Below are 21,828 nucleotides of genomic sequence, written 5' to 3' on the forward strand. Positions count from 1 at the left end.
GTCTATTTCGTATTTGTCTATCCTTTTTATATACATCTAAATTTTCTACAAAAATCTCACTGCTATCAACATCAGGTTTCAGTGATCATGTTGATCATTCTGATCATATATGAAGGATTATTTTTAATGTAGATGTTTTTATTTTATGATTAAGTGAAGTACATGTGTGTTTTGGAAAACACATTACAGCAGAATTACTTTTATTCTTATTCCACATCTTGTTTGACTGTCATAATGTTTAGCTCTGGGTTAACTTATTCTGATCCTATCACATTATTTCTATTTTTATGCCTCTCTTATTTATATTCAGATCCAGAACTAATTTACTTTCATGTCTATGTCACTTCTCACTATTTGAGGCAAATGTAATAAACAGTTTTGCACAAGAGTAAGTAACTCCATTTTATACTGAAGTGACATGCAGAGTCCACATGGAATTTCTTTTTATATTGTTTACCACAACTGTGTAGAACCATTCTGACCTGGCTTTTGTTATCACAAATAAACTGCACTAAAAAGTAAATATATTTGAAAGTAAATGTAACGATTTCAATTTCACGTGAGAGGCATGCAAGATGTCTAGTTGTCAACTCAACAGCATTATTATTGCTCATTCTAACAAAATATATATTTAATGACTTTACCTCCACCATCTAAAATGACTATGCCATTAAACAGAAGGAAGTGAAAATATACAAAGTATGCTAGAATTTTTGTCTGTACGTGAGGACAGTGAGACTAATTTGTAATTCAAAGCAGACTGAATTCAGGATAATTAATTCAGAAGGAGATTGAAGACACAAGGAGACTGAATACAGAATTTAGTTAAGAACTTTGTTTCAAAAGAAAAGCACATTAGAGATATGTTTCAGCCCATGAAGGTCATCTGAGGTGTATTTAATTGTCCACTATATCACTGAGCCAGAATAATATCACCTCTAGCCAGTTGATCATGTAGATGTGAATGGTCTCATGACCAACTTTCCAATTTTTACGTAGTGTTGGTCCATCCCAAGGCTCACTCTTTCAAGATGTGGATGCTATCACATGAAATGGTCTCCAAAGGACTCTGAATCAGAAGCATTTCACTTCTTCAACATGGCAACACTAGTTGTTGCCAAGCTTGCCTTACCTCCTTTCTTCATATAGCCTAAGCAAATTTAGGTTAACAGTGCTTTCATCTCCTTTGGGCAGTTAGAGGGTAAATCCTAAATGTAATAAACTCCAAGACACAATTTACAGATGTACTGATTATTTGACAACTGTTTTTAGGCCCTTGCAAACCCACTCTCAGATCATCTCATCCATGTAAATAAAGGAAATGTTGGCCATTCCCTGAAATGTATCAGAAGTGGGTTAGAAATGTCTGAAGGCTGCTGCTTCATTATTGGCTCAAAGTGTGTCAGTATTTATTGCCAACAGTTCTGCTGAACAGTACTAGGAGCTCATACAAAGAACTGCACAGAACCAGAATATTAAAGAATTTCAATTTTAAACAAAATAAGTTTAGATAGGATCACTCCTGATTAGAGTGAACTTCACAAGTGCTCTAATTTCACTCAGTATGTAATGCATTTCTTCAGATTTTTTGGTACCCTTTACTCTGATTTGTCACATCAGTATTTGCTGCAGTTATTGGACATCAGTTTTGTCATTACCACTGTCTTACTTTGAGTTGTTTTTGACCTATCAGTAACTATTGTTTCCCAGTAATGCTTTGTTTCTCTTGTTCAAATACAAACAGTGAATACTGAGAACTATTACTGCTGTTCATAATTATATTTTGGTTCTCTCTTTTCTCTTGTCATTGTACATGGTATTATTATTGTTAAGTTTCAGACATTATTTGAGCCTCCGTACATTAGTTTTATCTCCCTTTTCATTTTTTAGCTTTCAAGCAAGAGCTTTCACTCATAAATCATTAGAACACACATTGATTAGTGTTAACATTTCCTGTGGCATATCATTCTGGAAAGTATGACCATTTTTTTTTTTTTTTTTTCTGGAAGTGTTTTCTGTCTTGGATTTCAGTATCTGAATGATTCATTTTAGTTTGCAGTCTTCATCAAAATACCTTCATTTTTAAAGATTTTTGTGTTTCTTGGTTTCTATTTTCAATACTAAAGTAAAAAGCTGCAATTCCAAAGGTTTTATTTCTAGTACACATATCTTCATGTGCCTGTTTGCTTTGTTTTGGTCAGTCATTCATCCAAACCTAGTCTATTTAACTATGTTCATCCTCATTTACATCCTTAATATTAGAGCTTTTAAGTCCTGATCTGAGGAAAAAGTAGGCTCACAAAACTGAAAGTGATGTTGCTCCCGAGACAAATCTTCAAACATAACCACAGTATCTCAGACCTACTTTCTGGCAGAGAAATACAAGTAAATGGAGGAAGAGGATCTACTATTAACTTCTTACACTATAAAATGATGATTCAATAGATGGATGTGTCTACTGTATCACACTCACTTTTATTCTGGGGTAAATTTTCCATTAATTTTTGTTTCCTTTCTAATAGTTCCATTATTTACTTTATGGCTTACTTTTTAATCTCAGAATTCTAGTTGAGAAGGAGTATATACTACTGGTTGGAAGTGCTGTTATGGGTAAGTGTATTTCTGTAGTACTGAGCACTGTCCCAGGACAGTACATTGTAATTTAACAACAGTCTGAAATATGCATAGTAAATCAGTACATTTTCATTCACATTAATAGATCAGTACATTTTCACTCATGTCCACTGAAATGGTTGAACACAAATGTGAAAGTTCACCAAACTTTGTTTCTTAGGTTCCTTTAAACTTGTGTTCACAATTCACACGACAGTCCCTCCTTACCTTTTTGTCTATAGTCTTTCAAAGTTGTAAAAAACATTATTACTGGTTGTCTTGAGACATGTGACGTGAGCTGCATCTAGGTGGAAAGTAATTATTCATATGAATATTGATACAAAGGGTGGTCCATATGTGTGGAACCACACTTCTAAAATGAGGTATGTAAGCAGAAATTGAAAGTCAAGTAGTATCAGATGGGAGACAGAGGAAACCTGAGAGACCTGAGAGGCCAAAATCAAACAATGGAAACTCCAGTTAGGGATATCAACACTGTAGGAACAGATAGATTACTACTTACTGTAAACAAGACATGTCAAATTGCAGACAGGCGTGATTAAAAGACACTCACATATAGCTTTTGGCCACAGCCTTCATCAGAAAAGACACACACACACACACACACACACACACACACACACACACACACACAAGCAAAGAAACCTCGCACACACAGAGAATGCCGGCATTCTGGTCCAAAATGATGGAGCTGGCTGTCGTGTGTGTGTGTGTGTGTGTGTGTGTGTGTGTGTGTGTGTGTGTGTGTGTAAGGTGTGCTTGCTTGTATGTGCTGGTGTGTGAATGTTGTATGTGCATTTCTCTTTACTAGCGAAGGCTGTAGCCAAAACCTATATGTGAGTGCCTTTTAATTGTGCCTGTCTACAACTTACCAGCATGGCAGCCATTGCAAAATGGGCCAACTTGAATGCACCTCATAATTTTCAAATTAAAGGGGTGTTATGTCAAACAGATAAGAGAATTACATGGGAAAAACAATAGTGCCCTTCACTTTAGCAAAGCTTTTTTCTTCCTCAAGTTATTACTGATGTTCCTTTCTTACACACAACATGAAAGGTGATGGTATTAACACAAGCCAAACACATTAAGATTGTCCAGATATCAGGAGAAGAGCGCTTGCATTGTGACAGAGGATTTCAACCAATGTCGCCCAGACAGACCATCCATTACACACAGTGTGGTGGTGAAACTTCTTGCAAAATTCTGTGAAACCGATTCCGTGGCAGACAAACCGAAAGCTGGATGCCCGAAAACTGTTATGGATGCAGCAATATCAACTGCTGTGTGACACTGTTCAGTAAGAGTCTCGAGTGCAGTACTCACTGCATCTGAAATGAAACTGGGATCAGCCATACAACAATAATGAGAATTTTTGCAACATGCAAATGGCACCCCTACAAAATGCATATGTTACAAAATGACACTGAGGGTGAACCAGACCATCAGTTTCAGCTGCAGAATGGATGACATGCATGCTGGATGAAAATAGTCACTTCCCGTCTGATGCATCCTTTACATTTGAACGTTCTTTTGGTATGTATGGAGAAGTGTACAAACATAATCATATATACTGGTCAGAAGTCAACCCTCACTAGATGGAGCCCTCGAAGATAGTTGCTACATAAAAAGTAATGGCCTGCTGAGAAATATGAGGTTCTCAAAGTACACTAATAGCAGCATGTTATTTGGAGTTGTTATACAAAGATATGTTACAATCACTGCTGTTGAAGATAGGACATTTCCAACTTTCTTTCAGCATGATTGTGCTCCATATATTTATTCATTGGCTATCCAAGCACATCTGGATATGGGTAGGTAATAGAGGTCCAGTGGAGTGGTTACCACATTCCCCAGATTTAAGTCTCATAGATTTCTATCTGTGAGGACATGTGGAGGAAACTGTACGCAGCAAAGATCAGCAACTTTGCACACCTCAGGGAGCAAATTTTTGATGTCCATGCTTGTTCGTTAAACTTTGTTGGTTAAATTCTATGAGGAATATGTGAAGTGTTAACAACAGCCTACAATGTACCAGACAACACATAGAGCCTGTGGCCTTTATGCATTATCACCAGCATTGGTGTCATTCTGTACAAAAGCAATAAAACTTGGCAATGAATAAAGTTATGGTAAAATGAAAAACACCATTACATTTATCATGTAATTCTGAATATGTTTGATATTATACATGGACACTTTTATTAGAAAATTATGAGTTGCATCCAAGACTGCACCTTTAAAAATTTCCACCATGTTGGTACACCACACAGTCCAGCCTCAGCAGCCAGAGACAGTGGCAGTGAGTATGTGTGTGTGTGTGTGTGTGTGTGTGTGTGTGTGTGTGTGTGTGAGAGAGAGAGAGAGAGAGAGAGAGAGAGAGAGAGAGAGAGAGAGATAGAATCGTGCTTGGATGAATGTATGTTGTTTTTTACTTCAGAAGAAGGCCTTTCAACCAAAAACTTAAATGTGTAGCAGTCTTTTTATTGTGCCCATGAGCAACTCAGCATCTCCTCTATATGGTGAGCAGCAATCTATCCTTCTCAAAACACTGTAATTACAATAATTCTCACAACCACATTTCATATATTGCAGAATTAAGTTATGAAACAGACTCAAAAGAAATTAATGAACAATCGAATTATCCCAACATATTTATGTGCTTGTCACCAAGATTTGGCAACATAGAATTCCTGCCATTGAGTCCTATTATATACGGTTTGCTTTCTACTTCATCAGTGAAATCATCATTGTTTGATGGGATTTATTATCTTTCTATGAGTACTACCAGTCTCACTGGTCGTAGTTTATTGTGCTTGTAATTGCAACTGTGGAAAATTCTGTAACAGCATATATTGTCATTGTGGTATTCAGTCTGAAGTTATTCTGTCTGATCCCAGTGTGTCACTGAAACTGGTTTTTAACATCTGAAAGCTGAAAGATTGCTTACAGTTAACAGTGAACACAGCACATGTCAGTAATGCCTTGGAGTGGATTCAGGATTTAATATATAAAGATGTGCTACTACTAATGACACATCCCCCATCCCTGCAACAGAGTGGTCATGAGCATGCCATGAAATTCAAAGTACACCTAATATATAGCAGTCTACAAAAGAAGAAACTGCCACAAGAACAGACCAATTAATTAAATTAGTGATCCTGCTACCAGAAATTTTGTTTGTTAGTTAAATATGATGTGGGCTAAGCACTGTCTGGTGCCTTGATAAGTCCTTGCTATGAAAGTCTTTTTTCTTCACCGTGCCACTTAATTATAGCACAATGTGTTTTACTGAAGTTTATAAAATGATGCCACATAGTAAGACATGGTACACACTTTATCTACTTGGGATAGCTCATAAGATCATGCCGAAGCTCAGTAACATTTTGTTGAGTGTTGGTTTAATGTGAATACCAACTCTAATGTTTTTAAGTAAATCAAAGCAACATGAATAAACATAAAATCTTATTTAACTCACTTCTTTCTCTCTTGTCATATACATCTTTTTCATTTCCTCTACTTCATCTCTAAACTGTTTCATTTCATTTTGATGTTTCTCTTCCAGGGATTTTATTGCATCTTCTTTCTCATTATTCAGCTTTTCCCATTGGGATTCTGGAACAAAGTTATATAAGATAAGCATACAATTATGAACATAGCTATGCACATCATGCAAGAAGCTTCTATAAATGAACTCCAAATTATCTTAAACAGTCATTTGAGAACAAAGTCTTTCATGATGACACTGTTGTATGAAACATTCTCTGACTCCTTCCCACATCATTTCAGGATAAAACCTTGAGCTTTTAACAATTACCTCCATTGGATTTGTCAGGAGCAACTGACTGTCAAAACTACTGCTGTGGAGGCCTTGTACAGCACACAGACGGCTTCCGATTGGTCACTAATTATGTAATGCTGTTGCAGATGGTGTCAGCACCTGCTTTGGTCATGCCATCACTCACATAGCAGCACAAATATTATGGCATATATCTCTTCCTATTCTCTGCAATGAAAGCTTGCTTCCATACATAGTTAATATTATATCTGCTATCATGGTTGAATTTCTTCACACACAGTCTTATTTCTACAGCATCTTTAATTATGGAATCTCAGTATGCAGGAGCCTGGGACAAAATTTTTTTTTTCTGTCAAACAGTATTTTGTTTCGTTTGTGAACCTGTGCTCAGGACTGCAGATTTCTCCAGTTCTTGATTTTTAATATGCCATTGATGTTCTGCACAGTGGATAGACTGACCAACATAACTGTTCCCACACTCACAAGGGACGTTACAAGTCCTAGGGATCCTGAGGCCTTAACTGCCTTAAGAGGGAATAGTATATCCTTTGTCTTCTTACGAGGTTGGCAAGTAGGTTTTATAATTCGCCTTTCCAGAATCTGTCTATTCTGTTGAATGTAGTGCTGCAGAAAGGAAGGAATACAATCAATGGCTCACCACATGGAAGTTCAACATTTTCTTTTCTTGGAGAATGCTAACTTCATATCTCATGAAACATAGCTGTTCTTTTGGAACACGTACTTCAGATGATTAATTTTGGAATCCAAGTGATCTTCTTTAGACACAGTTTTTGCCATATTTTACTAATGTGTTTAAAACTGCTCTCTGCTGGACTGGATGATGAAAACTCTGGGTGCTAACATACAGCTTGCAGTAGGGGGCCAAATTTAATGCACATTCCTCAAACTGTTCCATAAAAAAATTGCCACTTCTGAAGACAATGAAGAAAACATAGACATGGAGGAAATCATCAAAAGCTCGAGGTTTCACTCCAAATTGACAAAGCGAGAAGTCTGAGAATGTTTTCAGCAATCATTATTCATTAGACCTTTTCTATATTTTACAGTAAATTGAGATTAAAGTACTATAATACAGGAAGTCAAAAATGGAAACAACAAGCAAAATCAAGGACAGGTGACAACTCAGTTGCAGCTGCCTACGTAAACCATATAGACATTAGGGAAGTATTCTGTGTCATGCGGTGTACCCATGTGCCACATGTCTATCAGCTGCAGTTGATACTTGAAATCCTGTATCACTGAAAACTATAGGATCCTTCAAAAACTACACCAGTTTTGATGTATGAAGTTATGAACTTTATTTTATTCAAAACACATTAACAAAAATGGGATGGAAACTGAGGTCTGGGGTATGACCTCCTCTACTGCTCTGGCATGCAAGAACTTTAAATCTGCTATGCATTTTGCAAACAACACATCAAATTTCCTGCTTTAACTCACAGTTGTTTTGGTGTTATTACATGTTGTTGATGTTGTGGTCTTCAGTCCTGAGACAGGTTTGATGCAGTCTTCATGCTACTCTATCCTGTGCAAGCTCCTTCATCTCCCAGTACCTACTGCAGCCTACATCCTTTCGAATCTGCTTAGTGTATTCATCCCTTGGTCTCCCTCTACGATTTTTACCCTCCAAACTGCCCTCCAATACTAAATTGGTGATCCCTCGATGTCTCAGAACATGTCCTACCAACTAATCCCTTCTTCTAGTCAAGTTGTGCCACAAGCTCCTCTTCTCCCCAATTCTATTCAGTACTTCCTCATTAGTTATGTGATCTACCCATCTAATCTTCAGCATTCTTCTGTAGCACCACATTTTGAAAGCTTCTATTCTCTTCTTGTCTAAACTATTTATCATCCACGTTTCACTTCCATACATGGCTACACTCCATACAAATACTTTCTGGAACGACTTCCTGACACTTACATCTATATTCGATGTTAACAAATTTCTCTTCTTCAGAAACGCTTTCCTTGCCATTGTCAGTCTACATTTTATATCCTCTCTACTTTGACCATCATCAGTTATTTTGCTCCCCAAATAGCAAAACTCCTTTACTACTTTAAGTGTCTCATTTCCTAATCTAATTCCCTCAGCATCACCCAACTTAATTCCACTACATTCCATTATACTCGTTTTGTTTTTGTTGATGTTCATCTTATACCCTCCTTTAAAGACACTGTCCATTCCGTTCAACTGCTCTTCCAAGTCCTTTGCTGTCTGACAGAATTACAATGTCATCGGCGAACCTCAAAGTTTTTATTTCTTCTCCATGGATTTTAATACCTACTCCAAATTTTTCTTTTGTTTCCTTTACTGCTTGCTCAATATAGAGATTGAATAACATCGGGGATAGGCAATAACCATGTCTTACTCCCTTCCCAACCACTGCTTCCCTTTCATACCCCTCGATTCTTATAACTGCCATCTGCTTTCTGTACAAATTGTAAATAGCCTTTCACTCCCTGTATTTTACCCCTGAAACCTTCAGAATTTGAAAGAGAGTATTCCAGTCAACATTGTCAAAAGCTTTCTCTAAGTCTACAAATGCTAGAAACATAGGTTTGCCTTTCCTTAATCTTTCTTCTAAGATAAGTCGTAGGGTCAGTATAGCCTCACGTATTCCAACATTTCTACGGAATCCAAACTGATCTTACTCGAGGTCGGCTTCTATCAGTTTTTCCATTTGTCTGTAAAGAATTCGCGTTAGTATTTTGCAGCTATAACTTATTAAACTGATAGTTCAGTAATTTTCACATCTGTCAACACCTGCTTTCTTTAGGAATGGAATTATTATATTTTTCTTGAAGTCTGAGGGTATTTCGCCTGTCTCATACATCTTGCTCACCAGAGGGTAGAGCTTTGTCAGGACTGCCTCTCTCAAGGCTGTCAGTAATTCTAATGGAATGTTGTCTACTCCGGGGGCCTTGTTTCGACTCAGGTCTTTCAGTGCTCTGTCAAACTCTTCATGCAGTATCATATCTCCCATTTCATCTTCATCTACATCTTCTTCCATTTCCATAATACTGCCTTCAAGTACATAACCCTTGTATAGACCCTCTATATACCTCTTCCACCTTTCTGCTTTCCCTTCTTTGCTTAGAACTGGGTTTCCATCAAAGCTTTTGATATTCATGCAAGTGGTTCTCCTTTCTCCAAAGGTCTCTAATTTTCCTGTAAGCAGTATCTATCTTACCCCTAGTGAGATAAGCCTCTACATCCTTACATTTGTCCTCTAGCCATCCCTGCTTAGCCATTTTGCACTTCCTGTCGATCTCATTTTTGAGACGTTTGTATTCCTTTTTGCCTGCTTCATTTACTGCATTTTTATATTTTCACCTTTCATCAATTAAATTAAATATTTCTTCTGTTACCCAAGGGTTTCTACTAGCCCTCGTCTTTTTATCTATTTGATCCTCTGCTGCCTTCACTATTTCATCCTTCAAAGCTACCCATTCTTCTTCTACTGTATTTCTTTCTCCCATTCCTGTCAATTGTTTTCTTATGCTCTCCCTGAAACCCTGTACAACCTCTGGTTCTTTCAGCTTATCCAGGTCCCGTCTCCTTAAATTCCCAACGTTTTGCAGTTTCTTCAGTTTTAATCTACAGTTCATAACCAATAGATTGGGTTCAGAGGCCACATCTGTCCTTGGAAATGTCATACAATTTAAAACCCGGTTCCTAAATCTCTGTCTTATAATTGTATAATCTATCTGATATCTTCTAGTATCTCCAGGGTTCTTCCATGTATACAACCTTCTTTCATGATTCTTGAACCAAGTGTTAGCTATGATTAAGTTATGCTCTGCGCAAAATTCTACCAGGCAGCTTCCTCTTTCATTTCTTAGCCTCATTCCATATTCACCTACTATGTTTCCTTCTCTCCCTTTTCCTACTCTCGAATTCCAGTCACCCATGACCATTAAATTTTCATCTCCCTTCACTACCTGAATAATTTCTTTTATCTCATCATACATTTAATCAATTTCTTCGTCATCTGCAGAGCTAGTTGGCATATAAACTTGTACTACTGTAGTAGGTGTGGGCTTCGTGTCTATCTTGGCCACAATAACACGTTCACTATGCTGTTTGTAGCAGCTTATCCGCACTCCTATTTTTTTATTCATTATTAAACCTGCTCCTGCATTAACCCTATTTGATTTTGTATTTATAACCCTGTATTCCCCCTCCCCCCTCCCCTCTCATGAACCATGGACCTTGCTGTTGGTGGGGAGGCTTGCGTGCCTCAACGATACAGATAGCTGTACCCTAGGTGAAACCACAAGGGAGGGGTATCTGTTGAGAGGCCAGACAAACGTGTGGTTCCTGAAGAGGGGCAGCAGCCTTTTCAGTAGTTGCAGAGGCAACAGTCTGGATGATTGACTGATCTGGCCTTGTAACATTAACCAAAACAGCCTTACTGTTGTGTTACTGCGAATGGCTGAAATCAAGGGGAAACTACAGCCATAATTTTTCCCGAGGGCATGCAGCTTTATTGTATGGATAAATGACGATGGCGTCCTCTTGGGTAAAATATTCCAGAGGTAAAATAGTCCCCCATTCGGATCTCCGGGCGGGGACTACTCAGGAGGACATCGTTATCAGGAGAAATAAATCTGGCATTCTACGGATCGGAGTGTGGAATGTCAGATCCCTTAATCAGGCAGGTAGGTTAGAAAATTTAAAAAGGGAAATGGATAGGTTAAAGTTAGATATAGTGGGAATTAGTGAAGTTCGGTGGCAGGAGGAACAAGACTTCTGGTCAGGTGAATACAGGGTTATAAATACAAAATCAAATAGGGGTAATGCAGGAGTACGTTTAATAATGAATAAAAAAATAGGAGTGCGGGTAAGCTACTACAAACAGCATAGTGAACATATTATAATGGCCAAGATAGACACGAAGCCCATGCCTACTACAGTAGTACAAGTTTATATGCCAACTAGCTCTGCAGATGACGAAGAAATTGAAGAAATGTATGATGAGATAAAAGAAATTATTCAGGTAGTGAAGGGAGATGAAAGTTTAATAGTCATGGGTGACTGGAATTCGAAAGTAGGAAAAGGGAGAGAAGGAAACATAGCAGGTGAATATGGATTGGGGCTAAGAAATGAAAGAGGAAGCCGTCTGGTAGAATTTTGCACAGAGCACAACTTAATCATAGCTAACACTTGGTTCAAGAATCATAAAAGATGGTTGTATACATGGAAGAATCCTGGAGATACTAAAAGGTATCAGATAGATTATATAATGGTAAGACAGAGATTTAGGAACCAGGTTTTAAATTGTAAGACGTTTCCAGGGGCAGATGTGGACTCTGACCACAATCTATTGGTTATGAACTGTAGATTAAAACTGAAGAAACTGCAAAAAGGTGGGAATTTAAGGAGATGGGACCTGGATAAACTGAAAGAACCAGAGGTTGTACAGAGTTTCAAGGAGAGCATAAGGGAACAATTGACAGGAATGGGGGAAAGAAATACAGTAGAAGACGAATGGGTAGCTCTGAGGGATGAAGTAGTGAAGGTGCCAGAGGATCAAGTAGGTAAAAGGACTAGGGCTAGTAGAAATCCTTGGGTAACAGAAGAAATATTTAATTTAATTGATGAAAGGAGAAAATATAAAAATGCAGTAAATGAAGCTTGCAAAAAGGAATACAAACGTCTCAAAAATGAGATCGACAGGAAGTGCAAAATGGCTAAACAGGGATGGCTAGAGGACAAATGTAAGGATGTAGAGGCTTATCTCACTAGGGGTAAGATAGATACTGCCTACAGGAAAATTAAAGAGACCTTTGGAGAAAAGAGAACCACTTGCATGAATATCAAGAGCTTTGATGGAATCCCAGTTCTAAGCAAAGAAAGGAAAGCAGAAAGGTGGAAGGAGTATATTGAGGGTCTATACAAGGGAAATGTACTTGAGGTCAATATTATGGAAATGGGAGAGGACGTAGATGAAGATGAAATGGGAGATACGATACTGCATGAAGAGTTTGACAGAGCACTGAAAGACCTGAGTCAAAACAAGGCCCCTGGAGTAGACAACATTCCATTAGAACTACTGACGGCCTTGGAAGAGCCAGTCCTGACAAAACTCTACCATCTGGTGAGCAAGATGTATGATACAGGCGAAATACCCTCAGACTTCAAGAAGAATATAATAATTCAAATCCCAAAGAAAGCAGGTGTTGACAGATATGAAAATTACTGAACTATCAGTTTAATAAGTCACAGCTGCAAAGTACTAACACGAAATATTTACAGACGAATGGAAAAACTGGTAGAAGCCGACCTCGGGGAAGATCAGTTTGGATTCCGTAGAAATGTTGGAACACGTGAGGTAATACTGACCTTATGACTTATCTTAGAAGGAAGATTAAGGAAAGGCAAACCTACGTTTCTAGCATTTGTAGACTTAGAGAAAGCTTTTGACAATGTTGACTGGAATACTCTCTATCAAATTCTAAAGGTGGCAGGGGTAAAATACAGGGAGCGAAAGGCTATTTACAATTTGTACAGAAACCAGATGGCAGTTATAAGAGTCAAGGGACATGAAAGGGAAGCAGTGGTTGGGAAGGGAGTGAGACAGGGTTGTAGTCTCTCCCCGATGTTATTCAATCTGTATATTGAGCAAGCAGTAAAGGAAACAAAAGAAAAATTTGGAGTAGGTATTAAAATCCAGGGAGAAAATATAAAAACTTTGAGGTTCACTGATGACATTATAATTCTGTCAGAGACAGCAAAGGACTTGGAAGAGTAGTTGAACGGAATGGACAGTGTCTTTAAAGGAGGATATAAGATGAACATCAACAAAAGCAAAATGAGGATAATGGAATGTAGTCGAATTAAGTTGGGTGATGTTGAGGGAATTAGATTAGGAAATGAGACACTTAAAGTAGTAAAGGAGTTTTGCTATTTGGGGAGCAAAATAACTGATGATGGTCGAAGTAGAGAGGATATAAAATGTAGACTGGCAATGGCAAGGAAAGCGTTTCTGAAGAAGAGAAATTTGTTAACATCGAGTATAGATGTAAGCGTCAGGAAGTCATTCCTGAAAGTATTTGTATGGAGTGTAGCCATGTATGGAAGTGAAACATGGACGATAAATAGTTTAGACAAGAAGAGAACAGAAGCTTTAGAAATGTGGTGCTAGAGAAGAATGTTGAAGATTAGGTGGATAGATCACGTAACTAATGGGGAGGTATTGAATAGGATTGGGGAGAAGAGAAGTCTGTGGCACAACTTGACTAGAAGAAGGGATTGGTTGGTAGGACATGTCCTGAGGCATCAAGGGATCACAAATTTAGCATTGGAGGGCAGTGTGGAGGGTAAAAATCGTAGAGGGAGACAAAGAGATGAATACACTAAGCAGATTCAGAAGGATGTAGGTTGCAGTAGGTACTGGGAGATGAAGGAGCTTGCACAGGATAGATTAGCATGGAGAGCTGCATCAAACCAGTCTCAGGACTGAAGACCACAACAACAACAAAAGCCCTGTATTCACCTGACCAGAAGTCTTGTTCCTCCTGCCACCGAACTTCACTAATTCCCACTATATCTAACTTTAACCTATCCATTTTCCTTTTTAAATTTTCTAACCCTGCCCGATTAAGGGATCTGACATTCCACGCTCTGATCCGTGGAACGCCAGTTTTCTTTCTCCTGATAACAACATCCTCTTGAGTAGTCCACGCCCGGAGATCCGAATGGGGGACTATTTTACCTATGGAATATTTTACCCAAGAGGACGCCATCATCATTTAATCATACAGTAAAGCTGCATTACATACACTGATGATTTAAGAAAATATCAAAGAAAAAAATTGCAAGGGGTTAATTAACATGACCTTGGTGGACTCTGTTGGCTACCATTATGTGAGATGAGACAATTACAAACCACTCTTGAAACAACTCTATTGTTTCATGAGAAGTGTGACACGTCACACCTTCCTGCTGAGACCATGACCATTAATGTCTATTCCACTGAAATGAGGCCACATATAATCTCTTATCATTGTTTTCCATTAACTTTCACAGGTTGTCCTGTTTCTTCCACAAAAAAGTACGAGTGAATGATGACGCCCACCCAAAAGTCACAACAAAATCATTTGAATGCATTTTCTGAGCCTCAGATATAGCAGTTCTGTTTATTCATAAATACATTTAATTGGAAGTAAACCCCACCACTAAAGATGTTATTCCTTGCAAAACTGACATGTTCTCAGAAACGAATCACCAAAATGTCACCTTTTTTCGTGATAGGCTTCTTACAACTTCTTTGTTAACTGAATTCTGTAACGGTAGTAATGGAGATCACATTGATGCCTTGGGAGTGGAAAAGACCCAAGTTTACTGGACTAACAGAACATTGCCTTGAACCATCACAATGTTTTGCGCAGATCGGTCAGAACAAGGGCACCCCCAACCCTTAATGTTCAGTGTTGAATCTGATTCACTGAATTTTACAATAAGTTTGTGAAGCAGTGATAAATTCAGTGCTTAATTGTGCCCTAGAATTGTGCAAAGAAGTCTCAAAGTTGTTGTGTAAGTTTTTCCTTTCTAATCTCATGTTTCCAATATTAGCACAAGCTGAGCAGCAGCACATTTATAAATCACCTTAGCTAAATTTGCAACTAATCATGGCAAATATGATCAATGGGTTTATATTTAGTTTATGATTAGTGTTCCAATGTAGAAATTAAGAAATTCAGATTGTAGAATCAATCAGAATGTTTACAGAAACCAAAATGATATACAACAATGTGGTCAACTGACAAAAATATACTATGCAATTCAAAACTGGTGCACTTTTTGAAAGACACTTTTGTGTCTGTTCTGTGTGACCATTCCCATTACAGACATGCAATATTTTGCTACACAGCTGAAATTATCAATGGGACTCACATACAAAAGAAAACCTAATGAAGTTGTGAAACATTATTACTATAAGAAGGAAACAAAATAATTAATGGCTAAGTAAACATTTATAGATCACCTTAGCTAAATTTGCAACTAATCATGGCAAATATGATCAATGCGTTTATATTTAGTTTATGATTAGTGCTATCAATAAATAGAGAGTAAAGTAAAACATGAAGTTAAAAAAACTATTGTTTGTAGAGTTCTCTTTTTTGGAAGTTAGAAAGGAAAATGAAACACACTAAAGCACTTATAAGCAATCACCATCACCAATGAAAACAGTTCAGTTCAAATGATTTCAGCAGGAATTGGAGAGTGCATAGGTCTGATCCAGATTCTGTGGAAGTACATAAAACACCATTAAAAAGAGAAAACACCCATTAGTAAAAGCATAGGTTAGGGAGTATAATAGTTCAGCTACAGGAAATTAGGCTGACATATATAAACAGGAATGCCACCCTATGAATGGTATACTGATGCACAATTAAACACAATTACAAATAAAACAAAGACAATAAAAATAACAAAGATACATGAAGTACCATTCCAGAGAAAGAGGAGAAGGGTGGTAACAGTAAGAGAATAAAATGAATCCAAAAAGACAAAGTCATAGATGAAGTGTAGAATTACAGTGGGGTCAAAGTAAGAAATGGTAACACTAAGATGTGGAGGTGAAAGAGAAACAGGGAGAAACAGTGATAAGAGACATTAATGTCCCTCAAGATTATATGTCTACATATCCCAAGTAATTATTGCAAACATACCTTCTATCGGTAGAATTATATAGAACTGATATGAAAGACTGTGTAAATGATTCACATTGTGCTGTTAGTTACATAATAACTGATCCAGTTTATTGTTCTATACTGAAGTCCTGTAAGTGTTAGTTCAAGATAGAATAAACTGAATTAAAATAGTGTACAATCATTTTATTATTCAGGACTGCACCTTTTGTGTGGCACCATGCAGTTGTCATTCAGCAATACCTACAGAGGAGAAGCAGAAGTAAATGCAAAACCTATCAGCATACAGGGAGAGTGATAGTATAGAATCTACAGTTGCAGCTACACCTAGAAAAAGGGGCACACACAATACAGAGCCCAGCAGGGCCACATTATGGGTGTTTGGGGGGGGGGGGGGGGGGGTTACTGTGATAAGCACTAACTTGAACCTGGAAAGTATGTTGTGACATGAAGTTCCAGACAAAAATTGGGACCGAGCGAGGTGGCGCAGTGGTTAGCACACTGGACTCGCATTCAGGAGGACGACGGTTCAATTCCGCATCCAGCCATCGCGATTTAGGTTTTCCGTGATTTCCCTGGCCGATTTTCTTCCCCATCATTCCCTAATCCAATGAGACCAATGACCTCGCAGTTTGGTCTCTTCCCCCAAACAATCCAACCCCCAAAAATTGGGACTGGGACCCAGAAATCCCGTTCATGTAGTGTAATCAAGATGTAATGACACCATGTGGTGTTATAAGCCTTTTGCAAGTCAAAGAAAGCAGCTATAAAGTGTTGAAGCTGGGCAAAAGCTGACTGGATAGCAGACTCACAGCAGGGCAACTTGTCAGCAGTAGAATGGCCTTGGCAAAAACCGCTTTGGGACAGAGCTGAAAGATCCCAACACTCAAGGTACCAACACAGCCACTGGCTCACCATGTGTTCAAGCAACTTGCAGAGAACATTAGTGAGACTAATTGCTTGACAGCTGTCCATCTTAAGAGCATGTTTACCCAATTGCTGTACTGGGACAATCACACTTTACCATTGAGGTAGGAACTCATCCTCACTCCAGATACAGTTGAAAATGGCAAGGGAGGTATGTTGGCAATCCACTATAGGTGTTTGAACATTTGGCTGTAGATGCAGTCTGGCCCTGGATCCATGTCAGAGCAAAGGGCGAGGGCACTGAGAAATTTCACTCACTGAAAGGTGCATTATATGGCTCCATGTGACATGTAGGGAAAGGTAAGTAAATTTACTGCAACCAGTGTTTGAGGTCACAGAATGAAGGCCGATAATTTTCAGACAAGAAGACTTGACCGTAATACAGAGCAAAATTTTTGGTGACAGTAACTGGGTAAGTGTGGACAAACCTAACCTAACCTAACCCCATTCAGGGTGACACCAAGTACATGTGTGGGGGATGGTCTCCACTGAGGCACTGAATAGTTACCCAAACCTGAGAAAGAGGGGTATGCAGTCCATTGGTAGTAACATACTCTTCACAGCATTCTAGTTTCCGTCATTTTATTTAGTGGTGGACCTGGGCATGGAGCCATTTAAGGGCAGTGAGTTGCTCCATTGATGGATGTTGCTTCTGGTGTTAGAGAGCCTGTCTGTGATCTCTAATGACCATGGTGATTCCGGAAGTCCACCAAGATACTGCCTTCTAATTGGCAGATCCTGAAGAACAGGAGACTGCTATGCCTGTTGCTAATACAATGGCAGTGGTTGTGCTCTGGAGAGTTGCAACAATACCTTCACAAAGGGTGACAGCAGAGGCAAAGGCATCCCTTTCAGCATTGTTGAAAGTACATATGGTAGACATCTAGGAGTCCAGGAAGGAAATGACTTTCAGAAAATAATCACTGTGACACAGGGCATCATGGACTCTCCAATGGATGGAGCGGGAAAACCAGGGCTGCAAATGGAAAGATCAGTGGCCAAATAAGATCGAAACACCACACAGAAAATTGTGGGGGCACAAGCATTCAAGGGACAAAGATTGAGCTCTAGGACCAAAGTTTTGATAGCTTTACTGCAGTCAGTGGTTACAACCCCACCCCACAAAGTCTTGTGGGCACTTATGTCACCCAAAATGAGGAATAGTCGGGGGAGCTGAGAAATCAGTGTGGACAACACTTCAACACTGAGAGAGAGATTCATATAACAGACGGTAAAATCCATAAATATCCTCACACGAACAGCCACAGCATCCAAGATCATATCAAGTGGCACATGTTCACTGTAGACAGAGTCCAGACATGCAAACTCTGCCCAATTCTCTATTACAGTCAACTTGATTCTTATAATAGCCCTAATGGCCATGGAGTGTAGGGGTTCGGAATGCTGGGACTGAATTTTCCAGAAAGGCACTGCAGGAAGCTGGGTAAATACAGAAGAAATGTCACAGCTCAGCCAGATGGTGAAAAAAACTGTTACAGTTCCACCATTCCCAGTGTTCTTGTTTCTGACATTTTGTTAGGTGGCAGACCCAGGCAGGGACCAAGGAGGTAGCTCATGCCCCAGAGCCTGATGTCTCAAAAATGGCTCTGATCACTGTGGGACTTAACATCTGAGGTCATCAGTCCCCTAGAACTTAGAACTACTTAAACCTAACTAACCTAAGGACATGACACACATCCATGCCCGAGATAGGATTCGAACCTGCGACCGTAGCGGTCATGCGGTTCCACACTTAAGCACCTAGAACCGCTCGCCCACACCAGCCGGCCCTGATGCCTCAAGTTCAAAGGATACGGCATTAATACACATTGGTTCTGAAGCAGGTTGTGTAGGGCGATTGGGTGCCACAGGGGCAACCAGGAACTCTGCCTTGGGTGCAGAGTTGGTACATGTGGGGTCTGATGGCATGGGGACCACCGGAACCTTCTTTGTCTTTGAGGTGTTCTTTTTTTCCCCTCTTCTTGGATGGTTTTGATGTCCATGTTGGCTTGTCTGCCCTATTTTCCAGGACAGAGGAGGAATGCTAAGTCCTACAACCAACAACCCATTGGTCCATCAGCCACTGCCTGGTATACAATTGCATATCAGCAGAATTCTGGGAAGGGAGTGTTCTGAAGGACCTCTTTCTAGTGAGGGATGATGGAGAAGGGTGTTGCTTCTCTGGCTGGAGATTGCAGTTTGATGTCCCCGGTGGGTGGGGAGAGGATGCTCCCAAATTGGGTGTTTGGGAAACGGTCAGAGGAGGGGCTCCAACCACCAGGGGAGAGAGTGCACTGGAGTGATCGTGAGGATCCGACCCAGAAGGCACGAAATGTGAGGGTACTTTCGTTAGAGAGGGTGAGCTGTAGATGTAGCAAATATCATAATCATACGTAGAGGATGTAAATGATAGTATTTATTTTTGTTTTTCCACTACTTCAGTCCATCCAGAGTATTGTGTTCTTGGATTTTATTTTATCTTTTGAAGATACTACAGCCCAGTGAACAGCAGGAATGGTGCTCTCCCTGCCATTGACACAAATGGAGGAAGGGGTGCAAGGAGTGTTTGTACGCAGCTGACATCCACAAACCCCACAGATGGGAGTGGTGTTACCATACACGGATATGTGCCCGAATCTCATGCATTTGAAGCTGCACATGGGAGCGGAGATAATGTTTCCCATCATATTGATACCCCATCACCTTCGCCTTTTCAGGTAACAGACACCATCAAGGGCCAAGATGGAGGACCTAGTATCAACCCTATTGTCTTTGGTCCCCCCTGGACATGATGGACAAAATGCACACCATGCCACTTCAAATTGGTATGTAACTTGTCATCAGTACGTAAAAGGATTTCACGGTCGAAGAGAATGCCCTGTACCATATTAAGACAGTTATGGGGGATAACAGTTACATGTATGTCACCCAGCTTGTCACAGGTGAGCAGTGCCATGACTGAGTTAGGGATTCCATTTTAATCAGAAGTGAACCACTTTTAATTTTCAAAATTGCTGTTACTTCCCCAAATGTGCCCTTAAGGTCTTCAACAAAGAATAATGGCTTTGTGACCATAAATAAATCCCCTTGGTCCTAGAGCAAACTAAGTATTGTGGGGAGTATATCTGTCTTGACTCTTAGCACTATGTTCCTTCCACCGAGTAGCAAGGGAAGGAATCAATGTGGGGTCATACCTCAATGCACTGTAGTAATTCTTTCCTTCAGGATGGACTTCTTAGGCAATGTGGTCACCATCCAAAGAAAGTTTATGCCACTTCATTTGTGAATTATCCACCTTGATGCCATCCACTCCAAATGTAGGCTCTCCCGATGGGCAGCTCCTCTGGTTAACCATTGCCCAATGCCCTGTGCCCCAGCCACAAAGGGAACATACACGTTGGCATATGCACGGAGTTTCCAGCTCAGGCACCAATAATATGATCCCTTTGTGGTTAGGCGGCTATCACTGGGCAGGTACTTGTCCCCCACCCAATCCCCCTGCCCACCTCCACAACATGATGGCTACTGTGTTGGGTTTTGGTTGTAATACCGTTGCCAAAAAGGAAGGGTGCAAAGGCAGAAAAACACAGAGTGTGCAATGCACACTGCATTGGATGACCTTCACTGCAAGATCTGCACTTCTGTAAAATTTGGAAGAGGAATAGTGGGGAAAACCCAACAATGGGGACCCTATAGTGGAGGATTAGATGAACAGGAAGAGAAAAAGAAAGAGTGACCAAAATCAATAACCAAATCCAAGCAAGTGCTCGAAAAATCCCTTCAATTCAAATTACTGAACTAATAGACCTGCTTGAATCAACACTTTTATACAAGTATTTCAAATTTAACAATAAACTCTACAAACGACCAGCCTGGCAATGGGCTCAAACCTTTCTGAATTATTAGCTCAAATACTTATAAATAATTTAAAGACAAAATCCTGAATTTAAATCTACAACTCCTCAAAAATATCATCTACTATTACAGATCTGTAAATGATATCATCATTTTAATCAATGGCACAAAAGATGATATCAGTAAGTTGAACCAATTATTCAACAACTCCCATGAAAACATAAAATTCACAGCTGAACACCAAGTAGGTGGCAGTATAATGTACAGTAAAGAATAACAGACAATAGTTCGAAAAAAATTTCAAAACGTTCCTAAACTGTTTCCTAGATGTTTTCAATGAAACTTTTCCCCCTCAAGCCTGACTACAAAGAGTGGCCAATAAAATAAATTGGATTGCATCACGAATAAAAGTTTCTAGTGCCAGGAAAACACAACTTCACAATGAGTTACAACATAACAAAAATGTAGACTTAGTGAGGTATGTAAAGAGATATAAGAATACATTCAAAAACGTTGTACAGGCAGCAAAAAAATTGGCTAGCAATATGTGTATTAGTAAATGTGAAAATAAATGAAAGGCAATGTGGGGTATCATCAAATCTGACTTGGGAGTAAAGAACAAGTGCCAAGAAACTGTCCAAATTAAAATTAAAAATGATGTGATTATAGAGTCTTTTCAAATGTCGAACTGTTTCAATGATTTTTTCGTAAATGTGGTAAAGTCAGAAGTAGATACCACAGCCCACCAGGACAAGGTAGATGTCAACTTTGTAAATATAAGAAAAAATGCAAGCCTTAAAACATTCAAAAGAATTATCCCAAGAGATCTAGAAGAAGTTATAGTGTGAAACTTCCTGGCAGATTAAAACTGTGTGCCCGACCAAGACTCGAACTCGGGACCTTTGCCTTTCGCAGGCAAGTGCTCTACCATCTGAGCT

General features: G+C 39.3%; 1 protein-coding gene across 5 annotated transcripts in view; it reads right to left on the reverse strand.

The window, feature by feature from the left end:
* Window positions 1–21,828, reverse strand: part of LOC126478081 (golgin subfamily A member 6-like protein 22) — a 406,782-nt gene that overhangs the window by 72,043 nt on the left and 312,911 nt on the right. For all 5 annotated transcript variants that reach the window (XM_050103673.1, XM_050103671.1, XM_050103670.1 and 2 more), the window contains one exon: window positions 6,110–6,246. In XM_050103673.1, coding sequence (XP_049959630.1) covers window positions 6,110–6,246 — 137 coding nt within the window. The remainder of the gene's footprint in view (window positions 1–6,109; window positions 6,247–21,828) is intronic.

This window comes from Schistocerca serialis, chromosome 1, assembly GCF_023864345.2.
Source record: "Schistocerca serialis cubense isolate TAMUIC-IGC-003099 chromosome 1, iqSchSeri2.2, whole genome shotgun sequence".
Lineage (NCBI taxonomy): Eukaryota > Metazoa > Arthropoda > Insecta > Orthoptera > Acrididae > Schistocerca > Schistocerca serialis.